This window comes from Pristiophorus japonicus, chromosome 21 (assembly GCF_044704955.1).
Source record: "Pristiophorus japonicus isolate sPriJap1 chromosome 21, sPriJap1.hap1, whole genome shotgun sequence".
Classification (NCBI taxonomy): Eukaryota; Metazoa; Chordata; class Chondrichthyes; family Pristiophoridae; genus Pristiophorus; species Pristiophorus japonicus.
Window position 1 is genome coordinate 70,253,158 of NC_091997.1, and position 27,517 is coordinate 70,280,674.

The 27,517-nt window shown below is 44.5% G+C and overlaps 1 protein-coding gene across 16 annotated transcripts in view; it reads left to right on the plus strand.

Annotated features, from left to right (window-relative positions):
- Positions 1 to 3,597: 3,597 nt before the first annotated feature.
- Positions 3,598 to 27,517, plus strand: part of LOC139234097 (sorbitol dehydrogenase-like) — a 230,749-nt gene continuing 206,829 nt past the window's right edge. For 11 of the 16 annotated variants that reach the window (XR_011588271.1, XR_011588273.1, XR_011588270.1 and 8 more), the window contains exons 1-5: positions 3,598 to 3,730; positions 14,416 to 14,501; positions 15,372 to 15,453; positions 16,659 to 16,798; positions 18,728 to 18,789. Coding sequence is in view for 9 of the 16 variants with exons in the window: in XM_070865027.1 (XP_070721128.1) it covers positions 14,438 to 14,501; positions 15,372 to 15,453; positions 16,659 to 16,798; positions 18,728 to 18,789 (348 nt within the window). In the remaining 7 variants the exon portion in view is untranslated. Of the gene's footprint in view, positions 3,731 to 3,778; positions 3,828 to 14,415; positions 14,502 to 15,371; positions 15,454 to 16,658; positions 16,799 to 18,727; positions 18,790 to 20,293; positions 20,378 to 22,604; positions 23,676 to 27,517 lie in introns of those variants that run through there. The other 5 variants (XM_070865026.1, XM_070865033.1, XM_070865035.1 and 2 more) reach the window with 5 other exon arrangements.

Here is a 27,517-nt window from a genome sequence, read left to right on the forward strand (position 1 = left end):
TGCTTTAATTGCCGGTGTTTGTAGTGTCCCCCTCCCCTTTTATAGGGGGCACTTGGAAAAAATTTTTGATTTTAGTGCCAAAAAAATTTTTTAAAAATACAAAAAAACCCAAAAAAACCCACAAAAGAAAAGGGCCTTGAAAATGTTTGGTGTGTCCCCCAGATCGGGGGGGCATGATTTAATGTTTAGTTGTTTTTCTCCCAAAAGAGTTGTGGATCTGTGGAGCGCTGGAGGGACTGGACTGCATTGTTACCCCCGGCAACCAAATTTTAATTTGATTTTACATGTTTTAAAGTTTAATTTGTTTTAATTGCCGGGTTTTTAGTGTCCCCCTCCCCTTTTATAGGGGCACTTGTAAAATATATGGTTTTAATGCCCCCCCCCAAAAAATCACAAAAAACCCCCCAAAAAAAACATTAAAAAAAAAGGGGCAGTTGAAAAGTGTCTGGAGTGTCCCCCAGATTGGGGAGCACTTGAACTAATGTTTATTTTGTGTCCTCAAAAAGAGTTGTGGATCTGTGGAATTCGCTGCCTCAGAGAGCTGTGGAAGCTGGGACATTGAATAAATTTAAGATAGAAATAGACAGTTTGTTGAACGCTAAGGGGCTACGGGGTTAGGGGGAGTGGGCAGGGAAGTGGACCCGAGTCCATGATTAGATCAGCCATGATCGTATTAAATGGCAGAACAGGCTCGAGGGGCCAACTGGCCTACTCCTGCTCCGCCATTTAATAAGATCATGGCCGATCTGATCATGGACTCAGCTCCACTTCCCCGCCCGCTCCCCATAATCCCTTGTCGTTTAAGATATCGTTATGTTCTTATGTATACATATGTCTTTATGAGCATCATCTTGCAAATACTTATATGTGCAATTCTATGGAGTTGGAAAAGGCGGTGCTTAATTAAACAATGCTACAGGCTCATAAATGTCATCATACAACTTTCATAGTTCAAACATTTTGATGAACTTCCGACTACCATACTATAAAATCAAAAAAGCTTTATTTGCAACCTGATTATCATTATCTCAGGACACCAAATCTTCTTAGGCAGTCCCCCGGAGTTGAGGATGACTTGCTTCTACACTAATACGAGTTCTCAGGTGACTGATGAGCCCAATGCGGGATCTACAGTCCCTGCCACAGGTGGGGCAGACGGTGGTTGGAGTGACAGGTGGGCGGGTGCTTGGGTTGGCGTGCGCTCCTTCCGCTGTTTGTACTTGGTTTCCGCGTGCTCCCGACGATGGGACTCGAAGTGTTCAGCGCCTTCTCGGCTGCTTCTCCTCCACTTTGAGCGGTCTTGGGCCGGGGATTCCCAAGAGTCGGTGGGGATGTTACATTTTTTTCAAGGAGGCTTTAAGAGCGTCCTTGAAGTGTTTTCTCTGCCCTCCTGGGCTTCGCCTGCCGTGACGTAGCTTGGAGTATTGTGCTTGTTTCGGGAGTCTAGTATCGGGCATGCGGACAATGTGGCCCTTTCATCGGGGCTGGCCGATGGGGATGGTGGCCTGACTTTGGTGCCCCTATCCTGCCAATGCATTTGCAGGATTTTGCGGAGGCAGCATTGGTGGTACTTCTCCAGTGCTTTGAGGTGCCTGCTGTACATAGTCCATGTCTCTGAAGCATATAGGAGGGCTACTACTGCTACTGCTCTGTAGACCATGAGCTTGGTACCGGGTTTGAGATCCTGGTGTTCGAACACTCTATGCTTCAGGTGACCGAAGGATGCACTGCCACACTGAAGGCGGTGTTGGATTTCATCATTGTCTGTTCTTGCTGATAGTAGGCTCCCAAGGTATGGGAAGTGGTCCACACTGTTGTCAACTCCCAGGATTATCCTTTGTTGCTGACAAACCAACCCATACCATCACAGTGCCACTCCATCTTGCAGCTTCCAATTGCAAGCCTGTTCACTCCCCTCTGCCCCTTGCAGTAGTGATGCCTCTCACATCCTGAACTCCTGCACCCCATCCTGACCTCAAGCCAACCTATCTTGGAGACGGAGCTGGAAGCTATCAGATACACGTCCTCATAAGAATATAAGAATTGGGAGGAGGGGGAGGCCATTCGGCCCCTCGAGCCTGCTCCGCCATTCAGTTAGATCACGGTTGATCTTCTACCTCAACTCCAATTTCCTGCACTATCCCTATATCCCTTGATTGCCTTAATATCCAAAAATCTATTGGTCTCTGTCTTGAATATGCTCAAAGACTGAGCCTCTACAGCTATCTGGGGCAGAGAATCCAAAGATTCACCACCCTCTGAGTGAAGAAGTTTCTCCTCATCTCAGTCCTAAATGTCCGACTCCTTATTCTGAGACCGTGACCCCTGGTTCTAGACTCTCCAGCCAGAGGAAACATCCTCCCTGCATCTACCCTGTCAAGCCCTGTAAGAATGTCGTATGTTTCAATGAGATCACCTCTCATTCTTCTAAACTCTAGAGAATAAAGGTCCAGTCTATTTGGATATTAAGGCAACAATGGAATATGGAGATAGTGCAGGAAAGTGGAGTTGAGGTAGAAGATCAGCCATGATCTCATTGAATGGCGAAGCAGGCTCAAGGGGCCAAATGGCCAACTCCTGCTCCTATTTCTTATATCCTTATGTAAAAGTACTTCATTGGCTGTAAAGCGCTTTGAGATGGCCGGTGGTCGGGAAAGTCACTATATAAATACAATTCTTTCTTTTTTCTTTCTAACTCCATCAACACACCTTTGGCCCCTATCCCTTAATCCCTTTGGATAACAGAAAGCTATCAATCTCAGATTTAAAATTAACAATTGATCTAGCATCAATTGACGTTTGTGGAAGAGAATTCCAAACTTCTACCACCCTTTGTGTATAGAAGTGTTTCCTAATTTCACTCCTGAAAGGTCTGGCTCTAATTTTTAAGGCTTTGCCCTCTAGTGGAAATAATTTCTCCCTATATACCCTATCTGTTCCCCCTTAATATCTTGAAAACTACAATCAGATCACCTTGTAACTTAACCCTTGGAGTCCAGCTATTATTCTGAATATTTTTTTATAATTGATAAACAAATGAAACTATTTGAATAGTTTAAATTATAAGAAAATGCCTTTTTAAAAAGTTATTTAAATAACCCTGTGATTGTTTTTTTGTTGAAAGGTTCTTGAAGATCAATCTGCAATTGCATGGAGGCTCCCGGGCAATTCTGGAGGGGTTGGCAACCCTCGACTGTGAGCACGTGCCTCGCCTCGCGGGCTTGGTCGTCCCACTCTTGCCGCCCAAAAAAAGCTCTGCGAAGGGATATGCGCAGGCGCACTGCGCTGGAGGGGAACCGTCAGCCAAGGGGGCTGCGCTCGAAGGAACCGTCAGCCCAGGGTCTGCGCAGGCGGCGACCGTCAGCCGAGGGGCTGCGCAGGCGCACTGCGCTCGCGGGCACTGTCAGCCGAGGGGCTGCGCTCGCGGGGACCGTCAGCCAAGGGTCTGCGCAGGCGGCGACCGTCAGCCGAGGGGCTGCGCAGGCGCGCTGCGCTCGCGGGGAACTGTCAGCCGAGGGGCTGCGCAGGCGCGCTGCGCTCGCGGGGAACTGTCAGCCAAGGGGCTGCGCAGGCGCACTGCGCTCCCTCAGCCCCGACCGTTGGAAGCGAGCGCGCGCGAGGCGGTTTGAACTTTTTCCACCAATGGGCAGCGGGAGAGACGGGCCACGTGGGCCGGCCCGGTGCAGTCGACGTCGAATGGTCCCGGGCTTGGTCACGGCCCCTTGACCAGGTAATGAGCGAGTGGGCCCGGTGCAGCAGCGGCTCTATCTCTCAGTCAACCATTTTCAGGTTTTATTGATAAATTTTACTACCATAGAAGGGGGAAGGTAAACCCTTTTACTTCAGCAATTTGCTTGTACTTCTCGCAAACTTGGCATACCCGTGACTGCCGCTCACGCTGCGCGGTCTGCTCTCCGCTGGGTGACCGCTTGGCCCGACGGCCCTCCGTTACACACCGCCATGCCGGACACTTTAATTTCCCCCGAACACTCCCACCTCTCCGTCCTGGTCCTCGTCCTCCCGCACGGCTCCAAGCTTGGAGCCGTGCGGGAGGACGAGGACCAGGACGCAAGCTCGGGGGAACGGCACCCGTGCACCGTGCAATGTTACAGCTTCGTCTTGGCTGAAGAATTCATAGCCGCGCATCGGCCATCAAGAACCAGAAAAATGCTGGAAATCCTCGGCGGGTCAGGCAGCGTCTGTGTGTGTGTGTGTGTGTGGAGAGAGAGCGAGAAAGCAGAGTTAACGTCTCGGGTCGGCGTCCCCCTTCGTCAAAACTTCCTCAGAACTCAGAAGCTGCTGCATTCCAGATTCCAGCATCCGCAGCATTTTTGCTTTTGCTATTAACAACCAGTTGGTTTATTTATTAGCCAAATGGTTTTAACAGTCACGCGTCCGCCAGGCTCACACAACCACCTGCCTCGTCGTGGAACCTCCCCTCCCCAACTGGCTGGGGTTTTATTGAGTCTTGTGAACGTCACGGTGACCGGCTAAGCCACTCACAGCTCCACAACTATTAGCATGGCTAGGGTATTGGCTAACTAACAGAGAACAGAGAGTCGGGATAAATGGTTCGTTCTCGGGTTGGCAATCAGTAACCAGTGGGGTGCCGCAGGGATCAGTGCTGGGACCCCAACTATTTACAATCTATATCAACGACTTGGAAGAAGGGACCGAGTGTAACGTAGCCAAGTTTGCTGACGATACAAAGGTGGGAGGAAAAGCAATGTGTGAAGAGGACACACAAAATCTGCAAAAGGACATAGACAGGCTAAGTGAGTGGGCAAAAATTTGACAGATGGAGTATAATGTTGGAAAGTGTGAGGTCATGCACTTTGTCAGAAAAAAATCTAAGAGCAAGTTATCTAAATGCAGAAAGATTGCAAAGTGCCGCAGTACAGCGGGACCTGGGGGTACTTGTGCACGAAACACAAAAGGATAGTGTGCAGGTACAGCAAGTGATCAGGAAGGCCAACGGTATCTTGCTCTTTATTGCAAAGGGGATGGAGTATAAAAGCAGGGAAGTCTTACTACATTTATACAGGGTATTGGTGAGGCCACACTTGGAGTACTGCATGCAATTTTGGTTTCCATATTTACGAAAGGATATACTTGCTTTGCAGGCATTTCAGAGAAGGTTCACTCGGTTGATTCCGGAGATGAGGGGGATGACATGAGGAAAGGTTGAGTAGGTTGGGCCTCTACTCTTTTTGGAATTCAGAAGAATGAGAGGTGATCTTATCGAAACGTATAAGATTGTGAGGAGGCTCGACAAGGTGGATGCAGAGAAAATGTTTCCACTGATGGGGGAGACTAGAACTAGAGGGCATGCTCTTAGAATAAGGGGCCGCCCATTTAAAACTGAGATGAGGAGAAATTTCTTCTCTCAGAGGGTTGTAAATCTGTGGAATTCGCTGCTTCAGAGAGCTGTGGAGGCTGGGTCATTGAATAAATTTAAGACAAAAATAGACAGTTTCTTAAACGATAAGCGGATAAGGGGGCGGGCAGAGATGTGGACCTGAGTCCATGATCGGATCAGCCATGATCTTATTAAATGGCAGAGCAGGCTTGAGGGGCCGTATCGCCTACTCCTGCTCCTATTTCTTATGTTCTTATTTTGGTACAAAACAATAAATCAAGTGCCCCCTTTTAAGGGGCGCTAAAATGGACAAATTAAACTTTTAACATTAAATGGATCAAATTTAAATTTGGTTGCCGGGGGGGTAACGATGCACTCCAAGCCCATCTCTCGCGGAAGGCCGCGAACGTACCGGTGGACACCATGTGCTCCATCTCCAGGGACACCCTGGCTCCTCAACAGCTCGACAAACCTGTGAGCATACTCACAGGTACATACATTACACAGCACCTCATCTTTCGATTGGGCATTTTAAAGCCTTCCGGATTCATCAAGTCCAACAATTTCAGACCGTAACCTCTGCCCCTATTTTTTCCACACGGCAGCTGCCATTTAAGAACATAAGAACATAAGAATTAGGAACAGGAGTAGGCCATCTAGCCCCTCGAGCCTGCTTCGCCATTCAAAAAGATCATGGCTGATCTGGCCGTGGACTCAGCTCCACTTACCCGCCCGCTCTCCATAACCCTTAATTCCCTTATTGGTTAAAAATCTATCGATCTGTGATTTGAATACATTCAATGAGCTAGCCTCAACTGCTTCCTTGGGCAGAGAATTCCACAGATTCACAACCCTCTGGGAGAAGAAATTCCTTTTCAACTCAGTTTTAAATTGGCTCCCCCGTATTTTGAGGCTGTGCCCTCTAGATCTAGTCTCCCCGACCAGTGGAAACAATCTCTCTGCCTCTATCTTGTCTATCCCTTTCATTATTTTAAATGCTTCTATAAGATCACCCCTCATCCTTCTGAACTCCAACGAGTAAAGACCCAGTCTACTCAATCTATCATCATAAGGTAACCCCCTCATCTCCGGAATCAGCCTAGTGAATCGTCTCTGTACCCCCTCCAAGGCTAGTATATCCTTCCTTAAGTAAGATGACCAAAATTGCACGCAGTACTCCAGGTGCGGCCTTATCAATACCCTGTACAGTTGCAGCAGGACCTCCCTGCTTTTCTACTCCATCCCTCTCGCAATGAAGGCCAACATTTCATTCGCCTCCCTGATTACCTGCTGCACCTACAAACTAACTTTTTGGGATTCATGCACAAGGACCCCCAGGTCCCTCTGCACCGCAGCATGTTGTAATTTCTCCCCATTCAAATAATATTCTCTTTTACTGTTTTTTTTTCCAAGGTGGATGACCTCACATTTTCTGACATTGTATTCCATCTGCTAAACCTTAGCCCATTCGCTTAACCTATCTAATCTCTTTGCAGCCTCTCTGTGTCCTCTACACAATCCGCTTTCCCACTAATCTTTGTGTCATCTGCAAATTTTGTTACACTACACTCTGTCCCCTCTTCCAGGTCATCTATGTATATTGTAAACAGTTGTGGTCCCAGCACCGATCCCTGTGGCACACCACTAACCACCGATTTCCAACCCGAAAAGGACCCATTTATCCCGACTCTCTGCTTTCTGTTAGTCAGCCAATTCTCTATTCATGCAAATACATTTCCTCTGACTCCGCAATCCTTTATCTTCTGCAGTAACCTTTTGTGTGGCACCTTATTGAATGCCTTTTGGAAATCTAAATACACCACATCCATCGGTACACCTCTATATACCATGCTCGTTATATCCTCAAAGAATTCCAGTAAATTAGTTAAACATGATTTCCCCTTCATGAATCCATGCTGCGTCTGCTTGACTGCACTATTCCTATCTAGATGTCCCGCTATTTCTTCCTTAATGATAGCTTCAAGCATTTTCCCCACTACAGATGTTAAACTAACCGACCTATAGTTACCTGCCTTTTGTCTGCCCCCTTTTTTAAACAGAGGCGTTACATTAGCTGCTTTTCAGGGAATTTTGGTAGATTATAACAAATGCATCTGCTATAACTTCCGCCATCTCTTTTAATACCCTGGGATGCATTTCATCAGGACCAGGGGACTTGTCTACCTTGAGTCCCATTAGCCTGTCCAGCACGACCTGCCTAGTGATAGTGATTGTCTCAAGGTCCTCCCTTCCCACATTCCCGTGACCAGCAATCTTTGGCATTGTTTTTGTGTCTTCCACTGGGAAGACCGAAGCAAAATAATTGTTTAAGGTCTCAGCCATTTCCACATTTCCCATTATTAAATCCCCCTTCTCATCTTCTAAGGGACCAACATTTACTTTAGTCACTCTCTTCCGTTTTATATATTGGTAAAAGCTTTTACTATCTGTTTTAATGGGCCCAAGTTTCCACATGATTCGCGCCTGATTTTTAGGAGCAACTGGTGGAGAACGGACTATTTTAGAAATCGCAATTCTCCACATTTTTTTTTCTGCAGTTCTTGTCAGGTAGAACAGTTCTAGTTTAGAACAGAATTTTTTTCTTCAAAAGGGGGCGTGTCCGGCCACTGACGCCTGATTTGAAAGTTTCCACAGTGAAAATGTACTCCAAACTAAAGTAGAATGGAGCCAATGAAGATTTTTGTAGAACTGAAAAAACCTGTTCTACACATTAAAAAATCAGGCGCAGGTTACAAATTAGGCGTCCAGAACGAGGTGGGGGGGAGGGAACTCATTAAATTCGACAATAAATCCTTATTTATACTTCTACAAATATTATGCAAATAAATCCAACCTGAATAAACATTTATAAGCCAAGAAAAGATTAAATAAACCATCTTCCTACCTGTGTGAAAGTGCTTCAGCCAGGGAGAATTCTGCAGCCGTTCGTGCCGCTGAGCGGGAGGAGGAGAGAGAGAGAGAGGGAGGGGAGAGAGAGAGAGAGAGAGAGAGAGAGGGGGGGGGGAAGAGAGAGGGCGGGAAGGGGAAGAGAGAGGGGGGGGAGAGAGAGGGGTGGGGGGAGAGGAGGGGGAGAGAGGGGTGGGGGTAGGGGGAGAGGGGTGGGGGGAGAGGAGGGGGGGGTCGGGGAACAGGAGCGGGTCTCGGGTCGGGGTGGGGGGGAGCGGGTCTCGGGTCGGGGCGGGGGGGGGGAGCGGGTCTCGGGTCGGGGCGGGGGGGGGGAGCGGGCCTCGGAGCAGGGGGAGTGGGTCTCGGGTCGGGGGGGGCAGCGGTGTCAGGTTTGGTCGGCGGGGGGGGGGGAGCGAGTGTCGGGTTTGGCCGTGGGAGGAGCCTCATTCACGCAGCCCCATTCAGCCAGGGTTAGGGGCTGCATGCTTCGGGCCCCTCCCACACAGTTCGGCGCCTGGAGCTACTGCACTTGCGTGCCGACTGTAGCGCGCATGTGCAGAGGTCCCGGCACTGTTTTCAGCGCCGGGACCTGGCTCCGCCCCCCTCACAGCTCGTGCTGGCTGCGCCGAGTGCCACAGGACCTGTAAGTAGGTGGAGAAAACCGAAGATTTTTTTAGGCGCGAAAAACAGGCGCCCGTTTTTTTTCTTGTGGAAACTTGGGCCCTATGTTTTGCGCAAGTTTACTTTCGCAATCTATCTTTCCTTTATTGCTTTCTTAGTCATTTTTTGCTGTCGTTTAAAATTTTCCCAATTTTCTAGTTTCCCACTAACCTTGGCCACCTTATACGCATTGGTATTAATTTGATACTCTCCTTTATTTCCTTGGTTATCCACGGCTGGTTATCCCTTCACTTACCGCCCTTCTTTTTCACTGGAATATATTTTTGTTCAGCATGGTGAAAGAGCTCCTTAAAAGTCCTCCACTGTTCCTCAATTGTGCCACCATTTAGTCTGTGTTCCCAGTTTACTTTAGCTAACTCTGCTCTCATCCCACTGTAGTCCCCTTTGTTTAAGCATAGTACGCTCGTTTCAGACACTACTTCTTCACCCTCAATCTGTATTACAAATTCAACCATAATGTGATCACTCATTCCGAGAGGATCTTTTACGAGGAGATCGTTTATTATTCCTGTCTCATTACACAGGACCAGATCTAAGATAGCCTGCTCCCTTGTAGGTTCTGTAACATACTGTTCTAAGAAACAATCCCGTATGCATTCTATGAATTCCTCCTCCAGGCTACCCCGTGCGATTTGATTTGACCAATCGATATGTAGATTAAAATCCCCCATGATTACTGCCATTCCTTTTTCACATGCCTCTATAATTCCCTTGATTATTGTCCGCCCCACCGTGAAGTTATTATTTGGGGGCCTATAAACTACGTCCACCAGTGACTTTTTCTCCTTACTATCTCTAATCTCCACCCACAATGATTCAACATTTTGTTCATTAGAGCCAATATCATCTCTCACAACTGCCTTGATATCATCCTTTATTAACAGAGCTACCCCACCTCCTTTCCCTTGTCTATCCTTCCGAATTGTCAGATACCCCTGTATGTTTAATTCCAAGTCTTGGCCACCCTGCAACCGCGTTTCTGTAATGGCCACCAAATCATACCCATTTGTAATGATTTGTGCCGTCAACTCATTTACTTTATTTCGAATGCTGCGTGCATTTAGGTAAAGTGTTTAAATACTAGTTTTTAAACCATGATTTTTAGTTTTGACCCCTCCTGCAGCCCCTTTATATTCATACATATTGACCCTTCCTATCACCTTGTGGTTTACATTTACCCCAGTACTACTCTGCTCTGTTGCCTCCTGCCTTTTGCATTCTTTCTTGTCCTGTTCATCTGCGCTCTCACCCATTCTAACTAGCTCAGAGCCCTCTCCTGGGTTCCGAATACTCCTCGCATTGAGGCACCGAGCTTTCAGGCTTGCCTTTTTATTACACTTTGACCCTTTAGAATTTTGCTGTACATTGGCCCTTTTTGTTTTTTGCCTTGAGTTTCTCTGCCCTCCACTTTTACTCATCTCCTTTCTGTCTTTTGCTTCTGTCTCCATTTTGTTTCCCTCTGTCTCCCTGCATTGGTTCCCATCCCCCTGCCATATTAGTTTAACTCCTCCCCAACAGCACTCGCAAACACTCCCCCTAGGACATTGGTTCCGGTCCTGCCCAGGTGCAGACCGTCCGGTTTGTACTGGTCTCACCTCCCCCAGAACCGGTTCCAATGCCCCAGGAATTTGAATCCCTCCCTTATGCACCACTGCTCAAGCCACGTATTCATCTGCGCTATTCTGCGATTCCTACTCTGACTAGCACATGGCACTGGTAGCAATCCCGAGATTACTACTTTTGAGGTTCTACTTTTTAATTTAGCTCCTAGCTCCCTAAATTCGTCTCGTAGGACCTCATCCCTTTTTTTACCTATGTTGTTGGTACCAATGTGCACCACGACAACTGGCTGTTCTCCCTCCCTTTTCAGAATGTCCTGCACCTGCTCCGAGACATCCTTGACCCTTGCACCAGGGAGGCAACATACCATCCTGGAGTGTCGGTTGCGGCCGCAGAAACGCCTATCTATTCCCCTTACAATTGAATCCCCTATCACTATCGCTCTCCCACTCTTTCCTGCCCTCCTGTGCAACAGAGCCAGCCACGGTGCCATGAACTTGGCTGCTGTTGCCCTCCCCTGATGAGTCATCCCCCTCAACAGTACTCAAAACGATGTATCTGTTTTGCAGAGGGATGACCGCAGGGGACCCCTGCACTATCTTCCTGCACTGCTCTTCCTGCTGGTCTTCCATTCCCTAGCTGGCTGTGGACCCTTCACCAACTCGATACACGTGCTACTCACGTCATTCTCAGCATTGTGGATGCTCCAGAGTGAATCCACCCTCAGCTCCAAATCCGCAATGCGGTCCGTCAGGAGCTGGAGGCGGATACACTTCCCGCACACGTAGTCAGGAGGAGCATATCACGTGACCGAGCTCTCCTGCCATGACTTAAAGGTAGAGTGAGCGACAGCGATGCAGAGAAATGAGAGGTAGAAAGAGGAGAGCAAAGGTGAAAGAGAGAGAGAGAACACGGCGGGGAGAGCAATTGATAGAAATAAACCGGTGGAGAGAAGAGAGTGAGGCAAAGAGAGAGATAAAATGAGGCAGATAGTGAAAGAAGGAAAAAAACGAGATGGAGGAAGCACAGGTTAGATAGAGAGTAAATCTCCCTCAAACAGTCTGTGGATCTGATGTATTGGATATCTGTTTCCAATCTGCCTGAAGAAACCTGTTTAAGTGAGATATCTTAGACCCTGAACAGTCATAGTGCTGATAGTCTGGGAAACATGTCTTATATCTGGACCGTTCTGAATGTGTTATTAGGCACTTGTAGAGATTCCCTGTAGTGGTTTCCTCTTCCCACTTCCTGCGTTTCTCAAATCATCATTCCACCCTCAAACACCGTGCCCTCGGACACACTGATCCCTCAGCCGCCGCTCACTTTCCGCCATTTTTGTTTACACCTCTTCTATACCCATCCTTTGTTTCTTTACTTGTCCCACTACCATCATTTTTACTATTATCCCTTTATAATTTAATCTCTCCTGCCTTCCACCCTATCACAGACCATCCCTTTTGTTCTTTCCTCCCCCCCTAACTTTTTTCAATTCTGATGAAAGGTCATCAAACTGAAAAACTCTGTTTCTCTCTCCACAGATGCTGCCTGACCCACTGAGTTTTTCCAGCATTTTCTGTTTTTATTATAAACCATTTTAAGTTTTATTTATGAATTTGCATAAATGCGGAAGAAATGTGAAAATCTAAAGTTTCAGAAAGCCAATGCACAAAGGATAAATTATTTAAAAGGCGGGGGGAGGCCTCGTGAATTTCCAAACAAACTTTTCATGGATCAATGAAAAGCCCTTACAAAGTCTGTCTCTCCACAGGTGCTGCTGAATACTTTCAGCATTTTCTGTTTTACAACGTCTGCATATACTTTGTTATTAACTTTAAAAAGTTATATATACAATTGCTGGTACCATTTCATTTATTTTTTAAAAAGAGTCTGGTCTTTAATTAAATTGCAATTAATATTTTATTTTTCTTCCCAAGTCCACTTTTTTTTTTGTTTTCTTCAACATTTTTCAAAGAGGTTTTCCTTCGATGATTTTTCAAGTCAAGAATTAGTGTGTGCAAGCCAGAGAGAAGGGGAGAAAATACTAAATCTCAAGTGATTGCAGCATTAATTACAAAAATCACCCAGTATTGGGAAAACTAACATGAGATATAAATGATGAAACATGCAAGAGTCATTTAATCCTTTGCATGAAATAAGGATTGCCCAAGCAGGGTGGGCTGGGCCATGATATCTGCCTGCTCTTAGGACTATTAACATTAAAATAATAATAACTAAATCAACCATGTAAAGAGATGGAAGCCCTCAGTAAAAAAAACTTTATTGCTATCTAAGATGATAGCAGGGTAGAATTATTTCCCCACGGTGATTTCAGAGTGTGGCAACTTGGTGTGGTGTATCTCCCAAACCCGCAACCTCCACCACCTAGAAGGACAAGGGCAGCCGGCGCATGGAAACACCATCACCTGCAAGTTCCCCTCCAAGTCAGACACCATTCTGACTTTGAAATCCACTCAGCCGTTCCTACGTCGTCGTTGGGTCAAAATCCTGGAACTTCCTCACTAACAGCACTGTGGGAGCACCTTCACCACACGGACTGCAGCGGTTCAAGAAGGCAGCTCACCACCACCTCCTCAAGCGCAATTAGGGATGGGCAATAAATGCTGGCCTTGCCAGCGACGCCCACATCCCATGAATGAATTAAAAAAAATCTTAACAAACAGCTGTAGTCTGGAACTACTTATGGAATTAAAACTTGTATCTCTTAAACACGTACCAGACAGCATTTTAGCGAATCTACATTGTATCCTTTTCAAAGCCTCAATACCCTTCCTATAGTGTGTAGTCCAGTACTGGGTAGAAACAATTTGAGCTGCAGTTTCTCAATTTACGACATAATCTTAACAGGTGGTCCAAAACTTGGCTGCACCATGACCTAATTCGCACCAAGTCCTGCTCATCCATCACCCTCTGTGCTCGCTGACCTACATTGGCTTCCGGTTAAGCAACGCCTCGATTTCAAAATTCTCATCCTTGTTTTCAAATCCCTCCATGGCCTCGCCCCCTCCCTATCTCTGTAATCTCCTCCAGCACCACAACCCCCCGAAATGTCTGCGCTCCTCTAATTCTGCCCTCTTGAGCATCCCTAATTATAATTGCTCCACCATCGGTAGCCATGCCTTCAGCTGCCTGGGCCCCAAGCTCTGGAACTCCCTGCCTAAACCTCTCTACCTCTCTTTCTTCCTTCAAGACGCTCCTTAAAACCTACCTCTTTTTGGTCACCTGCGCTAACTTCTACTTATGCAGCTCGGTGTCAAAATTCTTATCGCATAATACTCCTGTGAAGCGCTTTGGGCTGTTTCACTACGTTAAAGATGCTATGTAAATACAAGTTGTTGTTGTATTCACTGCCAGTTAGCCATTCTTGGGGCTGGATTTTTGTTCTGATTTTGCCTCTGTTCGCGCCCCAGAGGGACGTTAATGGTTTTCAGTGCTCCACCAGAACATTTGGTGCCGGTTTTGCGGCGGCGCTGAGCAGTACTGCCGGGAGCATCGCGCCGGTGTGCAATGCCCCCGGTTGAGACAGCAATGTGAAATTTGGTTGGAGTGGCACCTGCAGCACCTCCTAGTGGGACCGCCTGGGAAAGCGGGCGGTCTGAGCTGTTCCGGTAGTGGTGAAGGAAGGGGTGACTGCATAAAGCTCCAAGTACGTCTATGGCCCAGAGAGTTACTAGTATGCACTTAAGTGGTTTAGAAGATAAAAAGCTTGAATACTCTTGCTCCAATGTGACAATTACTCTGATATGTATTGCACCAATTTAAAATTTTTTTCTGTTTTGTGAATTGGCAACCAAAGAGTGAAGAGATTTAAGCTTTTTGCGATTGTACAGCATTTTACAACAATTCCTTGCATCGTAAAATGTTAAATTTCCGTTTCTCCTCTGTTTCAGTAAGCAAATTGAAATCTCCAAGATGCACAGGAACAAAAAAGCCTGGTTTTCTCAAAGTGTCAGCAGACATATCTGTGATATTTGGGGTATGCACTTTATATTTGAATTTTGTTTAATTTATTAGTTTGAGGCAGATCTAGATTTGGATTTTTTTTCTTGATGGGTGATCAGTTTACGACAATCTACTGGCCCAAGGCTCATTTTCCATTGTTGGCAGTAATCAAATTTGAGAACATTAAAATTAGGTGGTCTTTAGGCACCTCTGTGGGTACCACAAAAGAGTAATGTTACAAGGACACCTTCAAAGCCTCCCTGATAAAGAGCAACATCCCCACCGACACCTGGGAGTCCCTGGCCCAAGACCACCCTAAGTGGAGGAAGTGCATCCGGGAGGGCGCTGAGCATCTCGAGTCTCATCGCCGAGTGCATGCAGAAATCAAGCGCAGACAGCGGAAAGAGCTTGCGGCAAACCAGTCCCACCCACCCTTACCCTCAAAGACTATCTGTTCCACCTGTAACAGGGACTGTGGTTCTCGTATTGGACTGTTCAGCCATCTAAGGACTCATTTTTAGAGTGGAAGCAAGTTTTCCTCGATTCCGAGGGACTGCCTATGATGATGATGAATGAAAGGGCACAGTAAGTCTCTCTAAATGGCAAAATTGCGGGACAATTGAAGTATTCATGTACTGCACAAGTTGAACTATCGTGTCTAAATAGTCAGACTTGTTGCTATGTAGTATGATAGTACAAAACTGTAGTTAGAATTTGTTGAAGTTTCTGTATTTAGTTGAGAAGTTTACCTTGTTAATTGTGAGTTTGTATTGCACTAATTGGGTTTGAACATATTTCAAGGTAGAGTTAACTTAGAGTTTGCATTTACTGCAGTGATTAATGTAAAATATCTTCCTATCCATTCGGTGATTTCAACACATAGCTTCTCTATTTCTTCCTGCAGTCACTGAAGGTGGGATTATTACAAACTGGCGTTCAGCTGATTTCTTATTTAGTAACGATGCTGCTCATCCTGACACACAGAGGTATAATACTATACAAGTTGTTTATTTTAAATTCCTTTTAATGTTAAATATTACAGTTTAACAGTTGCATTCTTAAACAAAATAAAATAATGACGTGCGTTAGTGAAGGTCACTCGCTCATAAGCATAATAGTAGCAATCCCAGCATAAGATGTGAGCAATTAATTCGCTCTACTTTTGTGGCATGTGCTGATTGCCTTAAACCAGATTTAATAAAAATGAAAAGTGCAATATTAATCACCATTCACTTCTTCCATCGCCACTAAGACCACATTGCAGGAAGCATCAGCAAGCACGTTAGCACAGCGTTGCATTTTTAGGTGCCTCTGCTGATGCCCATGTGCTCAAACTAAGCAGATCTTATTGGAGACTAACTTCTGCGTTTCTGTCTCCAATGTGAGGAAATCACAACTGGTATCCAGATCCAAGAAAGTATCTCCTATTGCTGTGCTCTAAAATGAAATGGCCAGAAATTCTTGTACTGTTGCAAGAATATAGTCCATTAATGTTAATACCATTTAAGTACTTTACACTCTTTTAGCCTCACAACCCCACGAGATGTCTGCGCTCTTCAAATTCTGCCCTCTTGAGCATCCCTGATTATAATCGCTCAACCATCGGTGGCCGTGCCTTCAGCTGCCTGGGCCCCAAGCTCTGGAACTCCCTCCCTAAACCTTTCCGTCTCTCTACCTCTCTTTCCTCCTTTTAAGACTCTCCTTAAAACCTACCTCTTTGACCTCTGTTGTAACTTTATCTTATGTGGCTCGGCGTCAAATTTATTTGTTTTGACTTATAACACTGTGAAACGCTTTGGGATGTTTTACTACATTAAAGGCACTATATAAATAAACGCTGTTATTGTTGTTAAGTAGACAATTCAATAATTATTACTCTGTTTTTCAAAAGATAGATTTTTGAGCGATAAGGAAATAAAGGGTTATGGGGAGCGGGCGGGGAAGTGGAGCTGAGTCCATGATCAGATCAGCCATGATCTTATTGAATGGCGGAGAAGGATCGAGGAGTCAAATGGCCTAATCCTGCTCCTATTTCTTATGTTCTTAAGCTTGCTGATGCCTTATAGATCTTAAAAATTATTTTAAGTAATTGAATGATTAATGTATTCTGAATATTCAAATAATTAGTTAATTTTCTTTGGCTTAACTTCAAGTTAGGCTGATGAATGTATTCATTGTTTTTATCTTTTAGGATCTTTGAGAGTTTGGAATTTGTGGAGGACAAGGCTACAGTTTTTCATGCCAGTTATCTATCAGCATGCGAGGAGTCAGGGCTCAAGGGCAGTGTAGCCATGGGCCACTTTCTGCTTCCTCCTTCCTTTCTTCATGAAGGTTAGTACTAAGCCGATAAGAGAGACAATTAATCTCATAGACACATATCTCATCAGTGGCAATTGCGTGCAGACGTCATGGATTTTGAGCTCTGTTTTATTTAGAAGAATCCTCAAAATTTGTTAGACCTGTCCGGGAAATAAACAGTAAAAGCATGGATGGGACTAAGATATTGTCAGGCTTGTCCACTTTAGACAAAAGTAATGGCTGGGGCACGGCTTCAGAATGCAGTTTTTCTTTCGTAACCAAAATGCAAAGACTGCTGGGCAGAAGAAGGCCTGCATTTGGTAAACTGATAGATTATTGGAACTTGATGAGGTGACCGCATTTGAACCAAAATAGAATACAAACAAAATAACATATCTCTGTTGCTGGTTCGTGTGTTAAAATGCTAATGCACATCTGGAAATAGCTCCCTTGGCTATTTAATCACTGTTTTATTTTAGCAGCTGTGGCTCAGTGGGAAGCACACCTGCCTCTGAGTCAGAAGGTTGTGGGTTCAAGTCCCACTCCAGAGACTTGAGCAGATAAATCTAGGCTGACACTCCAATGCAGTACCCAGATTGAGTAGCCTATACTCTCTCGAGTTTGGAAGAATTGAGAGGTGATCTCATTGAAACAGACAAAGTTTTTACAGGGCTTGACAGGGTAGGTGCAGGGAGGATGTTTCCCCTGGCTGGGGAGACTAGAACCAGGGGTCACAGTCTCAGAATAAGGGGTTGGCCATTTAGGACTGAGATGAGGAAAAATGTCTTCACTCAGGGTGGTGAATCTTTGGAATTCTCTACACCAGAGGGCTGTGGATGCTCAGTCGTTGGGTATATGCAAGACCGAGATCAATAGATTTTTAGATACTAAGGAAATCAAGGGATAGTGCAAGAAGGTGGAGTTGAGATAGAAGATCAGCCATGATCTTATTGAATGTCGGAGCAGGCTCGATGGGCCGAATGTCCTACATCTGCTCCTAATGCTAATGTTCTTATGTCTACCTTTCATCCAGTCACAGAGCACCATTGATGAAAGATTCAGAGGAGACCATCTGCCCACCACCTCAGCCAACGAATTATTAATGTTGTTTGCAAAATGAAAAATAAACTAGTGGGGGAATAAAATATTGCTACTTTAGTATTTTTTCATTGCACAAGTAACTTTTGATCTGATTTGTCATTATACTCCTTTTAAATGTTTTAGCTTTTTATTAAGCATTATGCATCTGGCACCCTAGGGGGTACAGTGACATAGTGGTTGTGTTACTGGACTAGTAATCCAGAGACACGAGTAATCCCACCACAGCAGCTGGCGAATTTAAATTCAGTTAAATAAATCTGGCATTTAAAAAAAAGTGAGTACCAGTAATGGTGACCAATAAGCTATCAGATTGTTGTAAAAACCCATCTGGTTCACTAATGTCCTTTTGGGAAGGAAATCTGCCGCCCTTACCTGGTCTGGCCTACATGTGACTCGAAACCCACAGTAATGTGGTTGACTCTTAACTACCCTCTGAAATGGTTTAGCAGACCTCACCACCACCTTCTCAAGGGCAATTAGGGATGGGCAATAAATGCCAGTGACGCCCACATCCCCTGAACAAATAATTTGTAAAAATTGGCCACTTTTCATGGGCTCAGAGAAGCAACATTAGAGTGGTTCTGAAAATTGGGGCAAATAAGAGTGGTATAGGGCATGGGAGTCAGTGAGGGGATGGACATGTGGAGATGGATTCTGCAACTCTGCTTAACATCATTGGGGATCAAGGACTATTATTGCAGAACTTCCAGGAGATTGAATGGAGGATGTTGCATCAGTTGTACATGTTCTGTGAAAGGAGTGGGCCGAATGGCCTTTACTTCTTCCATCCTTGTATTTTTATTATAGCAATGTTTACATTTAGCATATGTTACATGTATTTCCTATTCTTAATTGTTTAAGAAATTAGAGCAGCGATTGGCAGTTTCATTTGGGAGCAGCAAAGTCCTTTGCCGCCTCAGCAGGTGAGGTTATTTGCTTCCATTTTGAATTTTATTCCTCAGGCAATCTGATAACTACTTGATGTATTTAAATAGAGTTGTATGGTATTGCAAGTGAACTATAGCAAAGAGCCTCAGTTTAACCTTTATTAACTTGCAAGAATACATTCAGTGATTAAAATTCACAGATTTAAAGTAATTGCTCGAAGGTTTAGAGGGGATTTGAGGGGAATTTTCTTCAACCAAAGGGCGGTGAGGGTCTGGAACTCACTGCCTGAAATAGTGGTAGGAGCAGAAACCCTCATCACATTTAAAAAGTACTTGGATGCGCACTTGAAGTGCTGCAACCTACAAGGCAACGGACCTAGAGCTGGAAAGTGAGATTAGGCTGGATAGCTCTTTGTCTGCTGGCATGGACACGATGGGACGAAATGGCCTCCTTCCATGCTGTAAATTTCTATAATTATACACCATTGAGGGCTTCGCATGATAGGAGTATGGGGTCGAAGTTTGAGTTACAATACCTTCGCAGCAAATCTTTGAATTGCGTGCTCATTGAATAAAACTTCGTGCTGGGTGCGCAGAATTACTGAATTTACCCTTTGCTCTACCATGTACCAACATTCTGTTTGCTTTCCACATAGCCTTGATATTGAGAACATCGAGTACTGTTATTCTCTTTCAAATTCTACATGTGCTCATTGCAGATCTGTGTTTCTCATTCTTTCTGCTAATATTCATGACTTCGTATTTGCTAAGTAAAATTACATTTGCCATATGTCCACCCCATTACACAACAGAGTGTATGTGTATCATCTGTGGCTCAGTGGGTAGCACTCTCACCTCTGAGTCAGAAGATTATAGGTTCACAGTCCTACTTCAGAGACTTGAGCACAAAATTCTAGGCTGACACTCCAGTGCAGTACTGAGGGACTGTAGGAGATGCCATCTTTCGGATGAGATGTTAAACCCAACTGCTCTCAGGTGGATGTAAAAGATCCCATGGCACTATTTCAAAGAGGAGCAGGGCCAATATTTATCCCACAATCAACATCACTTACAAAACAAGCACATTATCTGGTCATTATCAGATTGCTGTTTGTGGTAGCTTGCTGTGGGCAAATTGATTGCCGCGGTTCATACATTACAACAGTGACTACACTTTAATAATTATATCATTGGCTGTAAAGAGCTTTGAGATGTCCTATGGTCGTGAAAGCGTTATATAGATGCAATTCCTTCCCCTTACCTCTTTCCACCCTCCACTTCCCTTCCGTCGCTTCCCTTCCCTCCCTCTTCTGCAGTCCAGGCCCTTTGTTTAGAGGATACTTATAATCAAACAAATGCACATGTGTACATATGTATATACCATACAGACATGCTCTATATAAATCTGCAGACCGGGATTTGGAGATGCACATATTTACAGGCAATGAAAATTTATGTAGGTGCTGATGCTGTAGGATTGTCACTGTTTGTTGCTTGAAATTCTAACACAATAGCCACATGAAAGAGGAACTATTTCAAAAAGGAAGACACTTGAAATAAGCCACAGCCCAGAAATGGAGAGAATGGACCAGGCTGTGTTCGACGTCCCTAACAATGCATGCAGGTTTGTTCTTTCAATTTAATCTGTTTCTCCATTAAATTTACTCTTGTTAGTTAAGATGCAAATTTATCATTGTTTCAGTAATAAAACCCATCTATTATTCTGTGTTTTTAACAATGAAACGTATAAACATGCATTGTATATCAGTGCTTACCTCAGCTCAATTATCAATTTAATCTAGAATCAGATGCCTCTGATATACAATAATGCTATTCGAGCGTGGAAAGGCAATTTTGAAATGTGGCTACAGAGAACCTAATTTCGTACAAGAAAAGTTGCCACTTGTACTACCTGAATAATCAATACATACACATTCTTGTAATTTCCGTAAGACTTAAAAATATGTTCTTCTACCAAACACTTTTCTTAATTTTGAATTTTCCTTTCAGTGTATTCAAGTGTGATGACTGCTGGATGTTTTGGCTCAGTCTTATATAATGTCTGGACGTTTAAGTACCGAATTACATCTAATGCCTGTATGTTTAAGTATCAAATTACATAGAAATCCTCATTTATAATTTCTAATTACATTTTTAGGAGCTTTGAGTTAACCCTGAATTAAAATTACGAAGTTGTGGATTATAAGAAACAGACCATTCTGACTACTGCTGTGGAATGGTGCCAACAGCTAGTTTTTAAACACAATTTTCTTGTACGAAATTAGGTTCTCTGTAGCCACATTTCAAAATTGCCTTTCCACGCTCGAATAGCATTATTGTATATCAGAGGCATCTGATTCTAGATTAAATTGATAATTGGCATTGTCACACTTAAAATTGTTGCAACTGCGATGATCGAACCATGGGTATATTTAGTGTTGTCCTGTCTCATTTGTTTGACATATCTTTATTTTTTAAAACTTGCTTATGGGTAGCTAGCAACTGCAGAATGTTTAACTGGTTTATTTGCAACAGTAAATGCTCTGATTGGATCCCCTTAATCACATGACCTGATTGCTGATTGATCCCCTTGGAGGATAAGACACACTCAGCAGTTTCTCTGGATTGTGTAATTAGAACCGCCCTGCCTGCGTAATCAGCGACTTTGCAAAGTGTAATTCGAGCCATTCTGACTGCCGACTCCAGACAGGAGAGAGCTCACTCTTACAGGTCAAGACCGCCCCTCGCGCAACTTCCTGCCCCATCTCCCAGCCCAAGACGCGCATGCGCAAAAGGACACACAAAAGTTGTTGTAAATAATTGCTCTGGTTTTTTAAAGCCAGTGTTCAGCCACTCCCTGTGGGACAGTGGTCATAATAGGTGTACCCTGAGGTCAATTATTGGCTGATTGTTGTGGGAGGTTCTGTAGGTTGACAGATGCTTAGTTATTTTTCTCCTTGGGGAGAAACCAGGTTATCTCGGGATTGCGACACTTGGCAGACAGTGACTGGCTTTCTTTCTCTTGTGTACTTTTTCAAGTTATTTTTCACTTGTGACTTCTCGATGTTTTGTCTGAAGTGTGACAGATGCACTAGATGCAAGCCTTTATATAAACCGGTGAATCTTTCACAGCCTTGTTCGCAGAAGAACTGGTGTATCTTTCAGCTGTGTTTGTTTTGACAGGCTGAGGGAGATTACAGTGCTACCTTTGGAGCAAGTAACAATATTGGGTGTAATGGTAAAAAAATATTTGCATAGGTTCCAGCACCACCTCTGGAGCAAGAAAGACTAACATGCATCACCATTACAACTTTACCCACTGATTCCAAAATATTGGGGGCATTGCAGTTTTACAAACTCAAGATTTTAATTTAGATGTAGATAATTGATTCGGTGTAGAATTCCAGCCTTTCCATTTTTAAATGAAAAATTGCTGCAGAGGCAAGTATAGAGTCCTGGTCATATATAAATATTAGTGTTATATTAATATAGCTAACATTTTATCTCTCACAGTATAAGGAAAGACAATATTTCAGTGTTGCGTTGTAATTTCCATCTGCTTCCACAATAGAAATGATTCAAAATCAGGTATATTCAGTGCTACAGCCATGGCTCAGTGGGCAGCACTCTCTCGCCTCTGAGTCAGAAGGTTGTGGATTCAAGTCTCACTCCAAGGACTTGAGCCCCAAAATTCTAGGCTGACACTCCCAGTGCAGTGCTGAGGGAGTGCAACACTGTCAGAGGTGCCATCTTTCGGATGAGATGTTAAACCGAGGCCCCGTCTGCTCCTCTCAGGTGGACGTAAAAGATCCACCTTGAATTTTTTTGAAGAAGAACAGGGGAATGCTCCCCGGTGTCCTGGGGCCAATATTTATCCCTCAATCAACATAAAAAAACCCAGATTATCTGCTCATTATCACATTGTTGTTTGTAGGAGCTTGCTGTGTGTAAATTGGCTGCTGCGTTTCCCACATTACAACAGTGACTACACTCCAAAAGTACTTCATTGGCTGTAAAGTGCTTTGAGATGTTCGCTGGTTGTGAAAGGCGCTATATAAATGCAAGTCTTTCTTTCTGCATGTAAACCATGTTCACTTAAATAAACAGGGATGTTATTAAGTTACCAAAATACGGTTAGCAAGAATGCAGTCCTGGTGCAGCGCTACTGCTCCCTACCTACTCCATGTACCTTCACAGAAATGAGTTGACCTCACCTGACCATGTACGGTCAACTGACTTAAATATTTGAGTGGCACGCAGAGCATGATGCGCTGGGAGTGGCACAGTGGTTAGGGACTCCAATGTCGGGCCAATCAGCCAAGGAAGGCTGCTGGTTGCCTGTGCCCGTGTTTATATGTTTTTGTTGGTGAGGCACAAGGTTCCCATCGAAGAATAGGCCACTGGAGGCCAGAAGAATGCTGGAGTAAAGGAAAGGATGAACTTTTCTAATGGAGAGGTTCACCCTGAATTAAAATTTACCCCATCCAAGGGCCACCTCTGAAACTGCTCTCCAAATGAGCACTAAAATACCCCTCGCGTATTCCTGTCGCATTGATGGAAAGGCCCATCATTTAAATATTTTCTGGGGTTTTAATTGGCTTTGTGTGCACTGCAGTTGCTGTCGGACCACATTGAGGAGTGCTAAGCGCGTTTGGTGGAAAGCTGGCATCCGATAAGACGGGAGGCTGACACCCACCCTCTGAAGGGCATCGTCTGTCACCTTATCAACCCTAAATGTCATAACTGGTGTTTTAGTATCTCGCGGATAAACGCAAGTGTTGAAGTTCTGTATGTTCTAAAAGGTTATTTTGCTGTATCACATTCTCAAAGCAGTGACCAGAATTTAGTCATTGAAACGGCATCATTTGAGGCTGCGACTTGTCATGTTCAACAGATGTACCCTGTCAACAACATGGTCACTGGTAAGAATTAGATTATAATTCATCAATGCTGGTAGTGTGTTGATTTTAGTTACTTTAGTGGTTTTATAGTACCAGCTTGGTAGCACTTTCGCCTACAAGTTAGAAGGTCTTGGGTTCAAACTCCATTGCACGACTTAAGCACGTAATCTAGGGTGATACTTCAGTGCAGCACTGAGAGAGTGCTGCATTGTTCGATGTGCCATTAAATTGAAGTCTCATCTGTGTGTTCAAGTGGACGCAAAGGATCCCATTGCACTCTTCTAAGAAGCGCAGAGGAGTTCCGCCAGTATCCGAGCCAGCATTACTCCCTCAACCAACATTACTCCCTCAACCAATACCATCAAAATAGATGATCTAATTCTTTATCTCATTGCTGTTTGTGAAACTTTGCTGTGTGCAAGTTGTCTGCTGCATTTGCCTACAATCTTTGGGGAAACTTGGATTTTAAAATTTAGGCCAAAAAAAGCAGCGCACGCCAAGAAAACGGTGCAAATCACTGGGGAAAATTGAGCCCTTAAAAGTTTCTACATCTCCCGGTGCAGTTTGCTCAAGATGTGCAAGTCCGCAGTCGGATTAATGCTGTGACTACAAGGAAAGCCGAGTAGGGGGAGTTTTGTTTTACCGTAGTCATTTGTTGTGTTACTTCTGAGCAGGTTTTATCTCTATTGACGAGCTGAAAAAGTACTCGGGAAACCTGTACGACTTCATTCCGGGCTGTGTGCGCTATTCAGTATGTCGTGTCCAGAGAGAAAGAAACATGTTCTCCGTTTTAAAATGCAAGAACAGGAACCGCACTTTTATTCATACAAATTAAACCAGGCTGAAATCTGCCTCCGTTGCAAGAATTGATTCAATTATCAGTGAAGGTAATAAACCTTGGCATAGCCTTTTCTTTACTCACTGATAAAAGTGCAAAGATTAAAGAAAATCTTTGTTTACTGTGTAAACTGTTTTGTTGTTTATTGAACTGTCATTCTTTTATGTTTACATTAATAATATATTGTTGCTAAAATAAAAGAGTTGCCACATTAGATCAAGTGAATAACCTTTCTATGTTGGTGTTCAACCTCCTCCGGAGAACTCCTAATCCCATATGCCTTCTCTGTTTCCACATCTACTCTCTGCCATCCCTTCATCATTTTTTAAAACGATTTAACTATTTGTACTGCATTTTTTTTGACAAACAGGTCCCGCCCCTACCCCACCATGTCATACAGCACTTTCTTTTACATTAATTGATTATCAAATCGCCATGCAGGCTCCTGTTTTCACCTCTATTTCCTCATGTACCAGGCAGTATTCTGGTGAATCTGCACTACTCTCTCTTTATTGCCTCAACATATTTTCTATAGTTTGGAGCCCAAAACTGAACATAAAACTGCGGTCTTACTAACAACAACTTGCCTTTATATAACATCTTTAACATAGTGAAACGTCCCAAGGCACGTCACAGGAGTATTATGAGATTTAAAAAATTTGACACCGAGCCACATAGGTAGAAATTAGCGCAGGTGACCAAAAACTTGGTCAAAGAGGTAGGTTTTAAGGTGGGTCTTAAAGGAGGGAAGAGAGGTGGAGAGGTTTAGGGAGGGAGTTCCAGAGCTTGGGCCCAGGCACGGCCACCGATGGTTGAGCGATTATAATCAGGGATACTCAGGAGGGCAGAATTAGAGGAGCGCAGACATCTTAGTGGGTTGTGGGACTGGAGGAGATTACAGAGATAGGGAGGGGTGAGGCCATGGAGGGGTTTGAAAATAAGGATTTATATAAATTGGAAGCTACTTGATTTTTATATTCTATATCTTTTTTTTAAAAAAACAGTACAAGTTGAACCTCCCTTATCCGGAACCCTCGGGACCTGGCCTGTTCTGGATAAGGGATTTTTCCGACGAGGGGAGGTCACGTTAAATTGGATGGTAGGTACAGGGACTGAGCAAGGGGATATCGGGGCTGGCTGGCTTGGGGCTGTGAGTGCAGCAGAGAGATCGCCGGGGAGGGGGGGGGGCGGTCAGGCGATGGATCGCGGGGTCAGCCCAGCGATTGCGGGAGTCGGCAATGAGGAAGGACTTCAATTTGTTCCAAGTCGGAGTTCTGCGCATGTGCCACTCGTTGGCCAGGAATGGTTCCAGACGAGGGGTGGTGCCGGATAAGGGAGTACCAGATAAGGGAGATTCAACCTGTATTCTATTAGTATTTTGTTAAATGATCTTATTCATAACTGGGCCATTCTTGGCTCAGCAGCACTCTTGCCTCTGAGTCAGAAGGTTGCGGGTTCAAATCCCACTCCAGAGACTAGAGCTGAGTCACTATTTGAAGAGCAGGGGTTTTCTCCCCGTGTCCTGTCTGAACATGTATCCCTCAACTAACATAATGAAAACGGATTATCTGGTTGTTTATGCATACTGGAGTGACTAGAGCTGCTCCAAATGCAATAGGCTCCTGCCCATCAGCAATGGCACCAGCGTGTGCGATAAGCAAAGAGACCTACTCTGGTGCGTCTCCTCTGGCGTAAGAAATTGGAAATTATTTTCATACGGTGTGCATTTTTGTTTTAAAGTAGTACTCGGTAAAATAATGGGACAAAAGGCAGACAAGTCCCCTGGACTGATGACTTGCATCCTAGGGTCTTGGGGAAGTCCAGAACCAGAGGTCACAGTCTAAGGATAAGGGGTAAGCCATTTAGGACCGAGATGCGGAGGAACTTCTTCACCCAGAGAGTGGTGAACCTGTGGAATTCTCTACCACAGAAAGTTGTTGAGGCCAATTCACTAAATATATTCAAAAAGGAGTTAGATGAGGTCCTTACTACTAGGGGGATCAAGGGGTATGGCGAGAAAGCAGGAATGGGGTACTGAAGTTGAATGTTCAGCCATGAACTCATTGAATGGCGGTGCAGGCTAGAAGGGCCGAATGGCCTACTCCTGCACCTATTTTCTATGTTTAAAAGAGGTGGCTGCAGAGATAGTGGATGCATTGGTTGTAATTACCAAAATTTCTTGGATTCTGGGGAGGGCCCAGTGAATTGGAAAACCGCAAATATAATGCCTTTATTTCAAAAATGAGGAAAGCAGGAAACTATAGACCAGTTAGCTTAACATCGGTTGTTGGGAAAATACTAGAGTCCATTCTTAAGGAAGCAGTAGCAGGACATTTGGAAAAGCATGATTCAATTAAGCAGAGTCAACATGGTTTCATGAAAGGGAAATCATATATGACAAATTTGCTGGAGTTCTTTGAGGATGTAACGAGTAAGGTGGATAAGGGGAAACCAGTGGATGTGGTGTATTTGGATTTCCAGAAGGCATTCGATAAGGTGACACTTAAAAGGTTACTGCACAAGATAAAAGTTCACAGGGTTGGGGGTAATATATTAGCATGGATAGAGGATTGGTTAACTAACAAATCAGAGAGTCGGTATAAATGGATCATTTTCCGGTTGGCAAACAGTAACTAGTGGGGTGCCACAGGGATCGGTGCTGGGATCTCAACTATTTACAATCTATATTAATGACTTGGATAAAGGGACCGAGTGTAATGTAGATATTGTGTATCTGTAAAGCATGCACTCCCATGTTCTTCAGCATCTGCCTCCTCTCTCTCAGGCTCGAAATTGCTTTGATCCAGTCTTCCTCTGCCACGTGATGGTTAGCAGGTTTTGCAGAGCTTGCAAACTTGCTGCCCCATTGTTCCACAGCTCTTGCAAACATACCCTTTGAAGCGGCATGAATAGGCTGAATGGAAGCCTCCACGATGCCAACAAGGTGTGAATTGCCTTGCATTCATCCTTTGTTGCGGACTCCTGTTCCGGACATCTGGGTCACCTGAGGCCTGCTGGCAGTTGC